This window comes from Herpailurus yagouaroundi, unplaced genomic scaffold, assembly GCF_014898765.1.
Source record: "Herpailurus yagouaroundi ecotype Mexico unplaced genomic scaffold, PumYag 67569, whole genome shotgun sequence".
NCBI classification, from domain to species: domain Eukaryota; kingdom Metazoa; phylum Chordata; class Mammalia; order Carnivora; family Felidae; genus Herpailurus; species Herpailurus yagouaroundi.
Genome location: NW_024420375.1, coordinates 1,512,509 through 1,531,570, shown reverse-complemented (window position 1 = coordinate 1,531,570; position 19,062 = coordinate 1,512,509). Strand labels below are relative to the sequence as shown.

At 41.0% G+C, this 19,062-nt stretch overlaps 1 protein-coding gene and 1 long non-coding RNA gene across 2 annotated transcripts in view; both read right to left on the bottom strand.

Annotated features, from left to right (window-relative positions):
• Nucleotides 1–408: 408 nt before the first annotated feature.
• LOC121025238 (heat shock cognate 71 kDa protein-like) lies at nucleotides 409–2,642 on the bottom strand. Its single transcript, XM_040467685.1, has one exon. It carries the CDS (start codon nucleotides 2,580–2,582, stop codon nucleotides 642–644), a length of 1,941 nt encoding a protein of 646 aa, XP_040323619.1. The 5' UTR covers nucleotides 2,583–2,642; the 3' UTR covers nucleotides 409–641.
• A 4,275-nt stretch (nucleotides 2,643–6,917) lies between these two features.
• The window catches only part of LOC121025271 (uncharacterized), a 15,425-nt gene continuing 3,280 nt past the window's right edge, over nucleotides 6,918–19,062 (bottom strand). The window contains exons 2-3 of the long non-coding RNA XR_005787998.1: nucleotides 18,889–18,891; nucleotides 6,918–6,927 (exon numbers count right to left, since the gene is read on the bottom strand). This is a non-coding gene — a long non-coding RNA (uncharacterized LOC121025271). The remainder of the gene's footprint in view (nucleotides 6,928–18,888; nucleotides 18,892–19,062) is intronic.

The following is a 19,062-nucleotide window of genomic DNA, read 5'->3' as shown; positions in this document are numbered from 1 at the left end:
AGGATTCTCGGCTGCATAGTTTTTCTGTCTAGCACACTGAAAATCTCATGCCAATTCTTTCTGGCCTGCCAAGTTTCAAAAGAGAGATCAGTCACGAGTCTTATAGGTCTCCCTTTATATGTGAGGGCACGTTTACCCCTTGCTGCTTTCAGAATTTTCTCTTTATCCTTGTATTTTGCCAGTTTCACTATGATATGTCGTGCAGAAGATCGATTCAAGTTACGTCTGAAGGGAGTTCTCTGTGCCTCTTGGATTTCAATGCCCTTTTCCCTCCCCACTTCAGGGAAGTTCTCAGCTATAATTTCTTCAAGTACCCCTTCAGCACCTTTCCCTCTCTCTTCCTCCTCTGGGATACAATTATGCGTATATTGTTTCTTTTTATTTATTTATTTATTTATTTATTTTTTGCCAATTTTAAATACAGTTTTATTTAAGACATTGCATTTTCCACTTAACAATACAGTGCTTATAAAGTGCAATGTTGTATTTCCTTTCCTTGTGCACATATTCCATATTCAAGTATCAAGAATGCCCAGTTTATTAACTATAGCAGCTCAACTTCACTGCCATGGAATTTGCTACAAATTTGGGTCCTTCAAATGTTTTGTGTGGAACAATGCTAGACCTATTCTCAGGTTGGCTTAATCAACCTCTTCAATGGTGGGCCCAGAGGAGGCACCACCAGAGGGGGGAGCTCCACCACCAGGGAAGCCTCCAGGCATTCCTCCAGGCATGCCTCCTGCACTCTGGTACAGCTTCGTAATGATGGGATTGCAGACCTTCTCCAGCTCTTTCTGCTGATGTTCGAATTCTTCTTTTTCTGCAGTCTGGTTCTTATCCAGCCAGTTGATGATCTCATTACACTTGTCCAGAATCTTCTGTTTGTCCTCATCGTTGATTTTACCCTGAAGCTTTTCATCTTCCACAGTTGCTTTCATGTTGAATGCATAAGATTCAAGGGAATTCTTGGAGAACACCTTGTCTCGCTGCTTCTCATCTTCAGCTTTGTACTTCTCAGCTTCCTGGACCATGCGCTCAATGTCTTCCTTGCTCAAGCGACCTTTGTCGTTTGTGATGGTGATCTTATTCTCTTTTCCTGTGCTCTTATCCACAGCAGAGACATTGAGAATGCCATTAGCATCAATATCAAAAGTGACCTCGATCTGAGGAACGCCACGGGGGGCAGGAGGTATGCCTGTGAGTTCAAACTTGCCCAGTAGGTTGTTATCCTTGGTCATGGCACGCTCACCTTCATAAACCTGAATGAGCACACCAGGCTGGTTGTCAGAGTAGGTAGTGAAGGTTTGGGTCTGTTTGGTAGGAATGGTAGTATTGCGCTTGATGAGAACAGTCATGACTCCACCAGCAGTTTCAATGCCAAGAGAAAGGGGAGTGACATCCAACAGCAGCAAATCTTGAACATTTTCAGATTTGTCTCCAGAAAGGATAGCTGCCTGCACAGCTGCACCGTAAGCGACAGCTTCATCAGGGTTGATGCTCTTATTCAGTTCCTTCCCATTGAAAAAGTCTTGTAGAAGTTTCTGAATCTTGGGGATACGCGTAGAGCCACCCACCAAGACAATATCGTGGATCTGAGACTTGTCTAGCTTGGCATCCCGAAGGGCTTTCTCTACAGGGTCCAGCGTGCCACGGAACAGGTCAGCATTTAATTCTTCAAACCGGGCACGAGTAATAGAGGTATAGAAGTCGATTCCTTCATATAGAGAATCAATCTCAATACTGGCCTGGGTGCTGGAAGAAAGCGTACGCTTGGCGCGCTCGCAAGCGGTACGGAGACGACGGACTGCCCTCTTGTTCTCGCTGATGTCCTTCTTGTGTTTGCGCTTGAACTCTGCAATAAAATGGTTTACCATTCGGTTGTCAAAGTCTTCTCCACCTAAGTGGGTGTCTCCAGCAGTAGATTTGACCTCAAAGATCCCGTCTTCAATAGTGAGGATTGACACATCAAAAGTGCCACCTCCCAAGTCAAAGATCAGCACATTCCTCTCGGCTCCAACCTTTTTGTCTAAGCCGTAAGCGATAGCAGCAGCTGTTGGCTCATTGATGATTCGAAGTACATTAAGACCAGCAATAGTTCCAGCATCTTTGGTAGCCTGACGCTGAGAATCGTTAAAATAGGCAGGTACTGTGACTACAGCATTAGTAACAGTCTTCCCAAGGTAAGCCTCTGCGATTTCCTTCATCTTTGTCAAAACCATAGAAGATACCTCCTCTGGATAGAAACTTTTGGTCTCTCCCTTGTATTCTACTTGGACCTTGGGCCTGCCAGCATCATTCACCACCATGAAGGGCCAATGCTTCATATCAGATTGAACAACAGCGTCGTCGAATCTACGTCCAATCAGGCGTTTGGCATCAAAAACTGTGTTGGTGGGGTTCATTGCAACTTGATTCTTTGCAGCATCACCGATCAATCGTTCGGTGTCAGTAAAGGCGACATAACTTGGGGTGGTTCGGTTTCCCTGATCGTTGGCAATTATTTCCACTTTCCCGTGCTGGAAAACACCCACACAGGAGTAGGTGGTGCCAAGATCAATGCCAACTGCAGGTCCCTTAGACATAGTTGCTTCAGTATGGGCCCGGCCCCGCTTGCCAAAGAAAGCTACCTGGAGAGCTAACGCCGCATTGAATGAGGTATTGTTTCTTTTTAGTGTATCACTTAGTTCTCTAATTTTCCCCTCATACTCCTGGATTTTTTTATCTCTCTTTTTCTCAGCTTCCTCTTTTTCCATAACTTTATCTTCTAGTTCACCTATTCTCTCCTCTGCCTCTTCAATCCGAGCCGTGGTGGTTTCCATTTTGTTTTGCATTTCGTTTAAAGCGTTTTTCAGCTCCTGGTGACTGCTCCTTAGTCCCTTGATCTCTGTAGCAAGAGATTCTCTGCTGTCAGCTATACTGTTTTCAAGCCCAGTGATTAATTTTATGACTATTATTCTAAATTCACTTTCTGTTATATTATTTAAATCCTTTTTGATCAGCCCATTCTGTCTTATTAAGATGTCACTACATATCTCTGTTAATATTCATCTTATGTTAATTGAACAGTTTAACTCTCAAGGGCGATCTTAATTCTTTCATTTCTAAGTCCTGTAAGTATATGTTGCTTGAGTGGGAGACAGTACAGAATAGTCTGATTCTAGAATAATCCTGCTCTACCATTTACCACCTCTGAGCCAGTTTTACCATTTGCAAAATGAGGATTACAGTGGTACGTACTTCATAAGGTTGTTGCAAAAACTAAATAAAAAAATACTGCAAAAGCTGCTAGTACAGCACCTGGCACATAGAATGTACTCAATAAATGTTGTCTGTTATTGTTATCAAAGTATAATATTTTTAAATTTTTTGTTTTAATATCAAGGAGAAGGCAGTGTTCAAAAGCCCCCAGGACAAGATAGCAGGGCATAATAGAGAAACTGCAAGTAATTCAGCATAGCTGTCAAGGGGGATGAGCAGCTATCCAAATATAAAGCTGAAGAGATAGGCATGAACGTGGTCACACTAAGGAATTTTGACTTTATTTTGTATATATTGAAGAGAGAAAGGCACTTAAGAGTTGTAATCACAAGATACCAGGATCAGATTTTTATGTTTAAAAATCATTTTGGCAATAATGCACAGCATGGATTACAAGAGCCACTGGAGGCATGGAGCCAGTATGGAGTCTATTACAATAGCTTAGATCTGAAATATGAGGCTCTGAGTTAAAAGAGAGGGTACAAGAGAGTTTGGGCTCCAGTAATAGCGGAGTAGGTTGTATCATATTAGCCTTCCTGCAGATAACAATAATAAACTCTAGACAAATCTCTTTAAAACTACTATTTGAGGGGCGCCTGGGTGGCTCAGTCGGTTAGGCGGCCGACTTCAGCTCAGGTCATGATCTCGCAGTTTGTGAGTTCAAGCCCCGCGTCGGGCCCAGTGCTGACAGCTCAGAGCCTGGAGCCTGTTTCAGAATCTGTGTCTCCCTCTCTCTGACCCTCCCACGTTCATGCTCTGTCTCTCTCTGTCTCAAAAATAAATAAACGTTTAAAAAAAAAACAAAAAAAAACAAAAAAAACCTACTATTTGAAAAATGACCAACTACTTGAATGATTGGAAATTGAACAAAATCAGGCAGAAACTGAAAGAGATCCGACCCTTAAAAAGAAGAGAATCTCACAGGTTGAGATCCAAAATTATATGTACTATCCCCTGAGAACAATCCTCAATTCTTGTGTCACAGAATGGCTTAAAGCAGAAAGTCATACCATTTTTGGTTGAAGTGTCAGAAAACAGAGTTTGGATTTGTGAGAACAGCTGAGAATTGCAAAGAGAAGTCTGGTAAAAAGGGACTGTGGAGGGAACAACTAAAATCCTTGACTAATCCTGAACTTCACATGTTTGGGGGCATTCCAAGGACCTAGCAATAAACAACAGCTAGAAGGCTAAAAATCCTGAACAGAGATTTTATCTGCTGTCCACTTCAGGGAAGACAGACTTTGCAGTTTGAGTACTGCCAAGTGAGGGGTAAATATCCCAAAGTTTCCACTGAAATCCCAGAAGACACTTGACATTGGAGTGGAGACTATTTCCAAAAATGAAGGGACTTCCCTTAAGACTAAGGGCAAAATTGAAACAGATACACCCTTAAAAAATGTGAAACCATGCCCCCACATGTTCAAAATTATCAACCAGTGATTTATTTGTCCACTAGAACAGAAATCACTCCTTAGAGGAAAAAACAAAATCTACAGTGTCTACCCTGTATAATACATAAGGTCAAAGATAAAATAAAAATTAATAGACTTGTGAAAAAACAAGAAAATGTGAGCCAATGTCAAGAAAAACAGAAGTCAGTATAAACCAACTTGAGATAAGTCATATGTTGGAATTGGTAAACAAGGACTTTAAAGTTTTTTTATAAATGGGAAAGGAAAAATATGGCTGTAATAATTGAACAATAGAGAATCTCAACAAAAAATAGTAAAAAAAAAAAACCCTAAAAATAGAAATAATTAAAAGAAAATAAATGGGGAGGTCTGAGATGGCATAGACTCATTTCTCCTGAACAAGATGATATAGACTCAATGATAAGATAAACCCAGGAAATAATGCAAGGAGCAATCAAAAGAGAATTCCGAAAGATGGAAAGGATTGGAGGAAAAGTCAACAGGACAATTGATGATTGAACCCTAAAGAAGAAGGCTACTCATGCCTAAAGTCTACTGATTGCCTACCTAGCAACAAAAAGAGGCCCAAGTATATTCACTCTTCCCCCAGATGGAAAGGAAATCCTGATGACAACCCGAGGTGAAACTGGCAGCAACAGGGAAGATCAATTGACAATAAGGGGCCAGAAGAAGTGTTCTTCCTCATCATCCCTGGTACTTCCATTATCCACCAAGAGAAAACAGGTAGCTGGGTTGCCTGGGCATGGGGGATTCCACCACAAGTGGCCTAGCACAGGAGGCACTCTTCATCCTTGTGGGATGGCCTGGGGTAAACTCTTTCTGTCTACTCAGTATCACCAACAGAAACCAGTGGAAGCCCCACAGCACCAAGTAAAGCAAGCAGATAAAAATACCATCTCACAAGAATATGCAATGGAAAAAAAAAGTCTCTTCAACAAAAGGTGTTGGGAAAATGAGACAACTATGTGAAAAAGAATGAATCTAGACCACTTTCTTACACCATACACAAAAATACACTCAAAATGTATTAAAGGCCAGGGCACCTGGGTGGCTCAATCGGTTGAGTGTCCAACTCTTGATTTTGGCTCAGGTCATGATCCCAGGGTAGTGGAATTGAGCCCTGCACTGGGCTCTGCATTGAACGTGGAGGCTGCTTGAGATTTTCTTTCTCTCTCCCTCTGCCCCTCTCCCTTGCTCGTGCTCTCTCTCTCTCTCTTTCTCTCAAATAAAAAAAAAAATTGGGGGAGCCTGGGTGGCTCAGTCGGCTAAGCACCCAACCTAGGCTCAGGTCATAGTCTCATGGTTAGTGAGATTGAACTCCACATTGGGCTCTCTGCTATAAGCGCAGAGTTGGCTTTGGATCCTCTGTCTCCTTCCCTCTCTGCTTCTCCCCCACTCGCAACATCAGCCCAGGGCTCTTCATTTAAGTGTCACTCCTGTTTTGGCTCTTGGGGATTTCACTTGGTTCCTTTTGAGCTCAGCAATGTATTTAAAGGGATATTTGTTATCTTTTATACAGTATTTCTAGGTGTGTTGTAGGAGAAAGTTATTGTCAGTATATCTCATATACAATGTTGCCGGTAGTGGAAGGTGTATTTCCATTTTTATATTCTTATAACTCCCAAATTTGTCTCCCCTGACCTCACTTCTCATATCTAAGAGATACCTCATATACCTTGTCTCACATCTTCACTTGGATATCTAATAGGCATCTCAAACATACTATGTTCATTTTTTCTTTTTTTCTTTTTAATTTTTTTCAACGTTTTTTATTTATTTTTGGGACAGAGAGAGACAGAGCATGAACGGGGGAAGGGCAGGGAGAGAGGGAGACACAGAATCGGAAACAGGCTCCAGGCTCCGAGCCATCAGCCCAGAGCCTGACGCGGGGCTCGAACTCACGGACCGCGAGATCGTGACCTGGCTGAAGTCGGACGCTTAACCGACTGCGCCACCCAGGTGCCCCGTCAAACATACTATGTTCAAAATAGAACTTTTGATTTTCCCCTCAAACCAGTTCCTCCTGGTTTTCCCAATCTCAGTGAGCTGTAGTACTATACACATATACACTAAAGCCAGAAATGTGGGTGTAATCCTAGTTGTCTCCTTTTCCTTATATCAGCACATTCTTTCAAATCCACTCCAAGTTATATATGTAATTCCTTCACTGATTTTCATCTCTACTGTAGCTCATGTCTAAGACCCCACTGTCTCTTCCCCAGGCTACCCACATAGACTCCTTACTTGTCTACCTGCTTCTACTCATGACTCTTTCTGCACACAGAATGCACTGATTGCATCAGTCCTCAGCTTAAAACTTGCCCATACTCCTAGGATGAAACCCTAACTCCTTATCACATCCTACAATGCCTAGACACTGATCCAAAACTCAGTTAGGACTGGTTATGTGGATAGCACAAGACCCTTCTGTAAATGGGTATCTGCTACTCAGTTCCAACAGATTGTCACCTTGCCAGTTGAGGATTCACTATTATCAGATCTCTACATTTTTTCCCAAGAGTACTGGAAATCTAGGTTTAGATGTGAGATCTTCTGATTTTAATTATTGGCAAAGCAAAATTAAAATAAACACAAACAAGAAAAAAGCATTGTGCAGGCCAAATCACACTCCTTTGCCAGCCACTAATTTGCAGCTAGTCTTCATCCTAGGTGATCTGATCCCTGGTTGACTCTCCAGCTGGCCCTTTTTCTGATTCTGCCCCCAGGCTTACTAAGAGAGTTTGTCAATGCCTTCTCATGTCCCTTAGACCTGTCATTTCAGTGCACTTTTACTTTCCATTGACCACTGTCTGCATCTTTGTGCCTGGCTGCTTTTTCTGGAGACTTGGAAGGTCACTCTGCTCATGGAGAACAGACATCAACCAATGACTCTGGGAGTTGGAGCATACGTATTTGGACTCTTATTCCTTAAGTGGAGTTAATTCTGAGACATGTTTTGCCCATTTCCAAGTGTTTCGCTGAGGTATTAGGACTGTTACCCACTGTGTAGCTGGCTTATTAACATACCTTTTACCAGCTGACTTTCTTTCCCTATGTCATTTTCCCACTGATCTACTGGAATTCCCCACATCTCCCAATAAATTACTTGTACCTAAAGTCTTGTCTTTGTGTCTGCATCTGGGAGAACTAAAACTATGAGATAATAGCCATCTTCTGTTTTCTCAACAGGTCAAGCTTGTTCCTGCTGCAATCCTGCCTTTGCTGTTTCCTCTGCTTGCATGCTCTTCCCTCAGATGTTTTCATGGTTTATCTCCTTTTCTGATCTTAGTTCAAAAGTCACCTCTGCAGATAGGACATCCACGGCCACCCAAACTATAATAGTTCCTCTCTGTCTTTCACTATCAGTTTTATTTTCCTGTGAACTTTTCATTATCTGAAATTATCTTGTTAATTTACTGGTTCATGTGCTTATTGTCTATTTACCCTCAATACCAGCTCCATGAGAACAAGAATCTTGTCTGACTTGTTCACTGCCCTATCATGAGTACAGGGCATTAATCAAATGAGCAAATGGTGAATTTCCACAATTCTTGGCTTTCCCTTAGTACTTCCTCCCCTGATTCTCTGTTCTTAACCTGATCCTTAGGATGCCACAAATTTGGAGCAGGTGGGCAAAGGGCCACCTTCTTACTGGTGGGTAACCTGAACCCTTCTACCAGGTTTATGCCTTTAGGAGTGCCCATGGGTATTTCAGTTGTGAATCCCTTTCTTCTAAGTCTAAGTTATGTCTTTGATATTTTTGTACTTCTTTGTATTAAAAATCCCATTTTTTTTTGTTTTCTGCTCTCACTTTTCACACTGGCATATTGACAGTTGAAGCTAGAAGTGCCATTCCCAATTTCCTTCCCAGTGATTTTCTTCTACAAATCACTGGGTGTCTCTCACTATTATTTTTCTGTCACTGACATGCCTGCTGTCTATAGTATCTGGCCTTATGGTCTGATATGGGCATGTTTTGCACCCCACCCCCATTTCCAGTTAAAGTCATCTTGATCAGGTTGGCAAGTCTCCAGGCAACCACACTCTTCCCTAGTGAGATGCACGCGATCCTTAGCCAAAAGCCTATCATTTCAGTATCTTAAGCCATCATCCAAAAAAAAAAAAAAAAAAAAACCCACAAATCTGCACAGCTCCAACCCTCCCCTGCATCTCCAGCTGTGCAGGCTGCCAGCCACCCCCACACCTGGCTTCAAGGGACCTCTGGCCTCCCAAGCTAGCCCTGCAGCAGCTGAGGTGTAGACAAATCTTATTTTCTTCAGTTCAGATGAGACAATATTGGAATTTCTCAAAAGGAAATTTGCTAGGAAACCAAGTGAAAAATAAACCAGAGAAAGGGAGGGAGAGAGGGAGAAAAAACACAAAAGCTGAGGAAAAGATACATTATAGAGTCTCAATTCCTTATCCTCAGACAACTATACTTTGACTACAGATTAGTTTGGCTGGCACAGCTAACAGGGCACACAGGATATGAGAATATAATCCTTCAACCTTTTCATAAAGGGGTGATGGAGATGGGGCAGTGGAGAAGCTTGCAGGAAAGCAGAAAGAGTCTTTGTGTAGACTATTTCATTCCATGAAAATGGTACACAAAGAAGTGTGTGGGTTACTCCATCAGTTTTTGGAGGGGCAGGAAACCCCATTTACCAGCCCTTCTTGCTCTGGAAGCTGCCTGCAACCTTGCTCAACTTGTTTATTGGTTTGACAGTTTTTTTTAGTGGATTCTTTAGGATTTTCTATATACAAGATCATGTCATCTACAATAGAGGTAGTTTTATTTTTTTTCCAATCTGCATGTCTTTTATTCTATTTTCTTGCCTAATTTCACTAGAACTTACACTACAGTGTTGAAAACAATTGGCAAGAGTGGACATTTTTGTCTTGTTCTTGGTTTTAGCTGGAGGCTTTCAGTCTTTCACCATTAAATATGATGCTACCTGTTGGTTTCAGGTAGATGCAGTCTGACTCTTTCAGTGACTCATGCTTAATTGTAAAGCTCTGCTATCCTTTTTGCATTTTCTTTCTTTATTTTTAGCCTCCTTTACTTTTTGTACATTTTTTTTTCAAGAAGTCTAATTTATCCCTACAGTGGTAGAGAAATCAAGAGGAAAAAGGCTTGATTTTCTTACATTCCTCTGTTCAGCAAGCATTTATTAGTTGTTTACTATGTACCAATACTGTCCTAGGTTCTTGGGAATACAACACTGAATAAAATAAAATCTTTATCCTCCTCGAGCTCACATTTCAGTGATGAAATTAGACAGTAAGTAGTCAATATAATTAAAAAGATAGATAAGTTCTGAGAAGGAAGAAAATTGGGTGCTGTGGTGCAGAGTGTCCTGGGGGCTACTTTATAGTGAGAGGTCAAGGAAGACCTCTCTGGAAAGGTGACATTTTGGCTGAGATATGAATAATAATAAGAAGCAAGCTGTTGGAAGGGCTTAGAAAAGAGCATTCCAGCAGAAGGAACAAGTGCAATGGCTTTGAGGCAGGAATAAACATGATGAATATGAGAGAAGGGCAACTAGGAAGGCAGCCCAATATGGCTGGAGCAGAGAGAGGAAGGGGGACAGTAGGAGGTGAAGAGGACAAAGAAGTCATCAGGCAAGGACACTGGAATTCACTGAATACCATGGGAAGATACTGGAGGGTGTTAAATAGGAAACACTGTAATTTAATTTAAGCCAGTAAAAACTCACAAAACTCTGGCTGATATATCTGTACATACCCTGTACATATCTCTGTAAAGCTTAGGGTTCCTTGAATTTGGTTCAGAAAGTCAGAGTAATTAAAGAGCCCCTGTTCACACCTGCAGGCTCCCCTCTAACAGTAGCCAGAGGGATTCTTCTAAAAGATAAGTCAGATCATGTTCTTTCTCTCCTTAAATCTCTCTCATTGCTCCCTATTTCTCTGAAAGGAAATACCCTCTGAATGACCTTTAAGGCCCTACAATATCTGCCCCACCCCATGCTTCTCCCTGCTTTCCTCACCCATCATTCTCAACTTCATGCATACCCCAGTTTCCTTGGCTATTTCTTAAACAAACCAAACATTCTCCTACCACAGGGCCTTTGTACTGGCTGTTCCCTATGGTTGGAATGCTTTCTTCCAGATATATGCTCAAATACTACCTTGCCAGAGAGGCCTTCCTTGACTGATACCATTTCCTCTCTGACTTCATCTAGTACTGTCATTTGTTTGCTTGTTCTGCTCCAGTCACATGGGCCTGCTTGCTGTGGTCCCTTGAGCTCAGCAAGCATACTTTCAAACCTGAGGGCTGTTGCCATCCCCTCTTTTGCTCCAGGCATAATGGCCTTCAAGTACAATACCAGTAGGACATAAACTAAGGGTCAGACAAAAGGAAACGTGTAAAGAAGGTGGTAAGATGATCTTAGAATGAATTTCAATTAGCATATGGTTACAGAAAAGTTACAGAAACTTTTCTGGTTTCTTATTTCTACTGAGAATATTTTTCAATTTTTGTCATCATAAAAGCAGTAGATATTCATAATAGAAACTTTGAAAAATAAAAAAAAATGTCTGGCAGTTTCTCAAAAAGTTAAATATAGAGTTACCATATAACTCAACAATTCCACTCCTAGGTATCTACCTAAGAGAAATAAAAACATATGTCCAAACAAAGACTGTACACTATTATTTATAGTAGCATTATTCATAATCAAATAGTATAAAAAACCAAATGTCCATCAACAGATGAATGGATGAACAAAAGTGGTATATCTTCAAAATGAAATATTACTTTGCCATAAAAAGGGATAGGAGCACTTGGCTACCTCAGTTGGTGGAGCATGCAACTCTTGACCTTGGGAGTTGTGAGTCGAGCACCATGTTGGGTGTAGAGATTACTTAAAAATTAACTCTTAAAAAAAGGGATAAAGTAGTGACACATGGTACAACATGAATGAAACTTGACAACATAATGCTAAGTGAAAGAAACAAACCACAAGGCCCCATATTGTATGCCCATTTATATGAATTGTCCAGAAAAGGAAATCCCTAGAAACAAGACAGAAAGTTGATTAGTGGTAGCTTGGGAGTGATTGCTAATGACTTTGGCGTTTCTTTTGGAGGGGATGAAAATGTCTTAATATTGGTTGTTGTAATAGTTGCACAACTTTGTGAACATACTAAAAACCATTTAATTGTACACTTTAAACTGGTGAATTCCATGATATATGAAGTATATATCAATAAAGCTATTATTTAAAATAAGAAATATATAAAGATTTCAATAAAATTTACTCAGTATCCTCCTACAAGTTTACACCTATTGCATTTTGGTATAGTTTATATCTCCCTATCTATTGGTAATTAGTTGTAGATATAGATTAACTTCAAAATGGTATAGAATATAATATACCATTTTACATTTTGTCTCCTTTTACATTTATTAAATTGTGTAGTTTATAGACCATTAAATATTTTCCCCAAAATATGATTATAATGGTTGCTTGGTTCTCAACTATCAAAGTTCTCTCAAGAATCATACCCTCTGGTATATTTTGAAGGGGAAAAGGAGGTTTGTCTCATGTCTACCACTGAGTTGTACCCTGAGTACTGCTTTTCTCTTCCACATGCTTATCCTTGCTCCTATTTCCCTTTGCTTCACCCTGTCACCACCTATAAGTCCTGAACTATAGTTCCCTCTGATTTGATGATACCCCTACACAGGCTTCAGTGAGTGGGAGAACAGGGCACAGGACACACCCTCTGAAGCCCTATCTATTTATTCAACATGGTTCACCACAAAAGGCTGAATGTGCATTTCAGACTTTACTGAAGCTTTGGAATGATGGAAGGAAGTTACATGCTCCTCAAGAGAAAGGCCAAGGTGGGTGCCTGGGTGGCTCAGTTGGTTGAGTGTCCGACTTCAGCTCAAGTCATGATCTCGTGGTCTGTGAGTTCTAGCTCCGCATCGGGCTCTGTGCTGACAGCTCAGAGCCTGGAGCCTGCTTCAGATTCTGTGTCTCCCTCTCTCTGCCCCTCCCCCACTCATGCTCTCTCTCTCTCTCTCTCTCTCTCTCTCTCTCTCTCTGTGAAAAATAAACAAACTTTAAAAAAAACAAAAGAGGAAAGGCCAGGGTAGAGATGCTCACCTTGTGTTCGCAGTCCTGATGATTCCTGGACTCAAGCTAATGACCTTGAGATTCCAACAACAGGCTTTGTCTGTGTTGCTTTAGACTTCTATGGACCTTCTGGGTTAGTGGCATTTTTCACAGATCTACTAACCTCCTAAGGGAATATGGTTGGGAGGCAGATAGTTACAGTAGGCCTCTCTTATCCATGGTTTCACTTCTGCAGTTTCAGTTACCTGCAGTCAACAGTGGTCTGGAAGCAGATGATCCTCTTGATATATGGTCAGAAGGTTGCTAGTAGGCTAATGCTACTAGTTACAATGCCTACATCATTCACTTCACTTCATCTCATCATGTTGGCATTTTATCATGTCACATCATCACAAGAAAAGTGAGTATAGTGCAATAAGATATTTTGAGAGACCACATTCACATAACTTTAATAACAGTATATTGTTATATTTTATTATTAATTATTGCTGTTAATCCCTTACTGTGCCTAATTTATAAATTAAACTTTATCATAGGTATGTATAGGAAAAAACAAAGTATATATAGGGTCCAATACTATTCCATGATTTCAGGCATCCACTAGGAGTCTTGAACATATCTCCTGTGGGTAAGGGAGGACTATTGTAATAGAAAAATAGTTTGCTCCTTATGCATAGGCAGGTAGCCCCCTCAGAAAAGATTCCATGATATTTATAGCCACACTACATCCATGCCTTGACAAAACATGTCAATGCCACTCTTTTCTGCCTTTTACTATAGGTAAAGGTCAGGAAGCCATTATTCCCTCACATTCTACTGACCCATCTCCATATTTGAACAATCTTACCCTGAGGCTGTGCTTCCAATAAGGAGTCTTATCTGAGATAAACTAACCTAGACCATTGAACCAGCCATAGTCCTCTAGACACCCTAGAATTAAGAGTCTGCTGCTCACTTGACTTTATGTTAAGATAGTCATACTGATAGAAGAACTAGTGTAGAATATATCTGAGGCAGATGAGGAGATAGTGCATAAGGGTATAGGTTGGAGAAAGAGATATTCTTAGTTGATAGTAGCTTAGTGAGCAGGCCACAAGAGGACACTGTGCTGCGTGGCTTGAACCCATATCTGGACAGCATTCTAGCTTCCAGTGGCAGGAAAATAGGGTAGGGTCAAGCATAACCCTCAATTTATCTCTGGCTCACATTGAATCAGGAGGTGTCCTGGTTATCAGAGAGGGTAGTGGTACCCAGTTAAAAAAAATTATGCTTGATCGTTGGGAGTATTGGGGAATTGGGTTTAGTAGGCCCAACTACTGACCTGGCCCAGGCCTTCCTTAGTCCTGGCAGAATTTATGTGAAAAAAAAAAACCCAATCTGTCTCATGCCAAAGTGCACATAGAAAATGATAACATTTGTATAGTGCAATGGGTAAAGTGGAGACTACTCATAGAGTTGACTGCTCTAGTCTCCAGTTGGCTCAAGTTCTACCCAGTCACTTAAGGCTGTGGAAATTAATGTCTGTGTTGCAGCACACAAGTTGGGAAGCTCTGCTTTAGTTGGAGGGCATTTGCTTCTGATGGCACCTATACCCTTGAAGCTCAGAGATAAGTAATAAAAACCATCACTCCCTGACCATGTTCCTATGTGGCCTTAGGCATAACTATCTTGAGACATACAAACTTATTTCCTGGAGCAATTGAGACCCTGAACTTCATCTCTAAGCACTGCCAGCACCATCTTTGGGCCAGGCTTGTGGCCAGATAACCCACTTTGCCAAGTAAATCGTCACCTACTTGAGAGGTGTTTTCAGAATAGGAGATAGAAATTCTAGTCCTGTATCAGACCTTCAGCTGACTTCTGGGTCTTATAATCAGGATGCCCATCCTTGAAAAGTGAATGTACTCACACTCTGAATCAGGATCCCAGACACAAGTATCCACGTATGAAATCTATGGTAGAGGTTTATTAAATCTTCAAATTCCTCCACAGGCATTGGCATTTTTTGTTTTTTTGTAAAAGATTAAGAGAGAAGATTTCTGGTGATGCCAAGTCTCCAGTGGTTAAAGACAATGGTGTTATAAAAGGAGTCCAAGTATTTATAAACCTTAACCTGCTGGGTACCTACATATAGCCTCCTTTGAGTTAGAACCATTAAAAATGTCATTTCAGAACCACTGGGGCGGGGGGGGTAATATAAGATATTATATTAATAATATAATTGGTATGAGTTAACCTTTATTGTTCTGTCACCTAAACAATAAGATCTTTTATTCCCGTTGGATCTAGGGCCCTAAATGTATGTTAATTTCCTCCATAAACTTGTTTTTCCTTTTAGTTCTTGGTCTAATATTGAGATACTACAGCAGCACCACCTGCAGGTCATACCGAAGAAATGTATATTGAAGGCTTGGAATTTGAATTTTAGATTTCTGAGAGATCTAGAATAGCAGTTTTTAAATCTTGCTATGCATTAGAATGGCTGGGAAGCAAAAAACAAACAGCCAAAAAAAGAAATACAAAACAAACAAAGAAATCCTCCGGGCCTAACTCAGACCTCCAAAATCAGAAATTCTGGGGGATGGGAGCCAGGATTAATTATTGCAAAATAATTCTGATGCCACTGACTTTTGGGAGCCACTGGTTCAGTTAACAGTGGAAAAAGTACCTAAAGTACTGGAATAGCAAGTGATCAAGGACATGTGACAAATTTGGGGCTTACTGGCTATCACTACAAGTTTGTAACTCTTGTCTCAAGCCCAACCATGACTCTCACCATTATTTGCAAAAGGCAATGAGGCATCATTGGACTATGAGAGCAGCTGAGAATTTTTTCTTTTTAAAATTTTATATTTTAAATTAACACACTGGACTTCTGCTTTCCCGTCTAGTATATAAGGAGCTTAGAAGTCACCACACCATCTTAGCAAGTAAAAAGATGAAAAAACTGGAAAATCAACAACTCTTCTTAGATCTGTTAGAGAAGTGAGATCACTGGGAAGACTGCTGCCTCCAAAGTTGTACAGACAGATAGGTAGAAACAGAGAATCACAACCTACCAGAGTAGAAACTAATAAGCAGAAACTTTTGTGGAAGGCTGTGCTGGGGTAGGAAATCTGAACTGTAATTGATGAATTACTAGAGGCTTAGAGTGACAAGTCTGAGAGTTAAAAATCCTAAGGGAGCTAAGTCATAGTAAGGCCCTCGTGTTTTTGAGAATTTTAGTTCTAGGAGTTCTACCAGGTCCTCAGAGTAAATATCAGGGGAAAAAATCCCCTTGTGTTTCTAGCAGGAGGAGAGGAAAAAGAAACATTTTGAAATATGCCAGAGCACTCTATTCTTCACAAGGACAAATTACTTAACCAGAGCCTAACCTGCTGGGATATTAGCAGAACCTAATTTACTAGAAGAGAAATATCCAACTTCAGCCAATGTTCATCTTCTATGTGGGAGAAGGGAAATAGCCAACTTCAGCACCCCCTAGCCCTCTTGTCCCATCTAAGTGGGAGGGGATGACTGAGAAACACTGGTGAAGTTCACAGTTTAGAAGTGTAGGTTGAGGTTGAGACCTAAAGGACTATAGAACATTTTCCCTCCCCCCCCCCACACTTTACCACTACTTTACTAAAGACCTATTTACCTCAGTTCTTTTTACCCATACCTCACGTCTACCTTTCAACAAAAAATTACAAGACATACTATTTCGAGATATTTTTCCTCTAGATCTACTTTGTTGAGAGTTTTTATCATGAATGGATGTTGTACTTTGTCAAATGCTTTTTTACATCTATTGAGAAGATATTATGGTTTTTATCCTTTCTCTTGTTAGTGTGATGTATCATGCTGATTGATTTGCAAATACTGAAGAGCCCTTGCACCACGAGAATAAATCCAACTTGATCATGGTAAACAATTTTTAAACGTATTATTGGATTCAGTTTGCTAATATTTTGTTGAGAATTTTTACATCTATAGTTATCAGAGATATTGGCTTGTAGTTTTATTTTTTATGGAAGAATTTTTTAAATATTTTTAAGTTTATTTCTTTATTTTGAGAGAAAGAGAGAACTAGCAAGCATGAGTGGGGTAGGGGCAGAGAGAAGGAGATGGAATTCCAAGCAGGCTCCACACTGACATAGCATGGAGCCCGATGTGGGTCTCAAACCCATGAACTGTGAGAGCATGACCTGAGCCAAAATCAAGAGCTGGATGCTTAACCAACTGAGCCACTCAGGTGCTCCAATTTTCCTTTTTTTTTTTTTTTCTTTTTTGGTAGTGTCTTTATCTGGTTTTGGTATCAGGGTAATGCTGGCATCATAGAATGAATTTGGAAGCTTTCCTTCACCTTACACCTGTCAGAATGGCTAAAATAAAAAAAAACAATAAATAACAAGTGTTGGTGATGATGTGGAGAAAAAGGAACTGTCATGCACTGTTTGTGGGAATGCAAATTAGTGCAGCCACTGTGGAAAACAGTATGGAGTTTCCTCAAAAAATTAAAACTAGAATTACCATATAATCCACTAATTCCACTACTGGATATTTACCCCCCAAAATGAAAACATCAATCAAAAAGATATATGCACCACTATGTTTATTGCAGCATTATTTACAATAGCCAAGATATGAAAGCAACCCAAGTGTCCATCATTAGATGAATGGATAAAGAAAAGATGATATATGGAGACAGGAGCTAATATGGTGGTGTAGTAGGAAGACCCTAGGCTTGCCTCATCCTTCAAACACAGCTAGATAACTAGCAAATCATTCTGAATACCCAAGAAATTGACCTGAGGACTGACAGAACAAACTGAACAGATAGAGGGAGAGAAGAGGCCACATTGAGCAAGGTAGGAAGTGCAGAGATGTGGTTTGGGGAGAATTGGGTCATGGATGCTGTGGAGGGGAGTGAGTTCTGATCACGGAGAAAGGCAAGAGAGAGTGGAGCTCACAGGGGTACACACAAGGGGAACACTCCCCCAAAGTCATTAACTGGAAAAACAAGAGGGGCTGATTTTTGTGAACGTTTGCAATCAGCAGGGCTTAAGGAGTGGAGTTTTGGAGGTTCATGGGCTTGGCTGATATAGAAACCTGAGGGTGCTGCCCTACTCCTGGAGAGAAGACAGGCAAGTGACCCCCGAGCAGACAGCATGATCTGAGGATTACCTAAGGTGCACAGGGCCAGACTGTTTCCTCTTCTTGGGGTGGATCTGTGAGAGATAGCAATACTTCTCCTGGGACAAAGGAGCCTTGCGGGTGCCATTTCCCTCCCCTGCTCCTCAGCATAGGTGCAGAGACACCTTCCGAAGGCAGCCAACCCAGGCATTGGCTGCTTTGCTCCAAATCCCACACTCCTATGCTCTGGCCCAACAGTCCTACTGGGTCAAACCATCATCACTCCCAGCGTGGCAAGACCTTTATCCAGAAGACCAACACAGGGATCCTCCACATCAGGCCCCTAAAGTTTGGAGTTTTAGAAGTCAGGCTTGGCTGTGATAGAGCCCAAAGTGCACTGCACTGCTCCAGGCAGGCAAGCAATCCAGACACAGTGTAAAAACAGTGGTCTGGTGGTGTAGAAATGTAAAAAATGCCTAGTATGCAGGAAGGGAAATTATTCACTCTTCTTGGAAGGTTTCCCTGAGAGCAGCAAGCATGGTCTGCCTTCTCTGGGAACAAAGGATCTGGCTGGTGACATTTCCCTCTCCTGCCCTTATCAGAAACCAAATTTGGCAAACAGCACAGCACCAACATTGGCTGCTTAACCTGCTTATACCAGATCCCACCCTTCTGCACTCTGATGGTACTTCTTTTCTCAAGCAAGTGTGCTTAAGAACCAGTGCAGCAGGCTCCTTCCCCAGAAGATCAGCATAAACCCCTGCATGCACCAAGTCTACTGACCATAGAGTTCTGCAATGCTTCAGTTCTAGTGAAAATAACATCAGGTTTCATTTAAGCTGACCAGAGCATACATACTTAAACTCACCACACTCTAAGGTCCAAACTAAGGTCCATTAAAGGCAAGGAGAGCCTCTGCAGATGGTTGACCTGAGAGATAGAGCAGCCAAAACACAGCACCAAAGTGCATGCAGCACACACTAGAGAAAGTTCCTGAAGCTCCGGGCTCTGGACATTTGACAATCTCTCCTTTTTAAAGAATTTTTATTAATTTTTTTATTGTATTTTATTTTTGTTTTTTTATTTATTTATTTTTTATATATTAAATTTATTGTCAAATTGGTTTCCATACAACACCCAGTGCTCATCCC

What these genes read in the sequence shown, in the direction of transcription:
- LOC121025238 (XM_040467685.1), bottom strand. Translation starts at nt 2,582, where the DNA reads ATGTCTAAGGGACCTGCAGTTGGCATTGATCTTGGCACCACCTACTCC.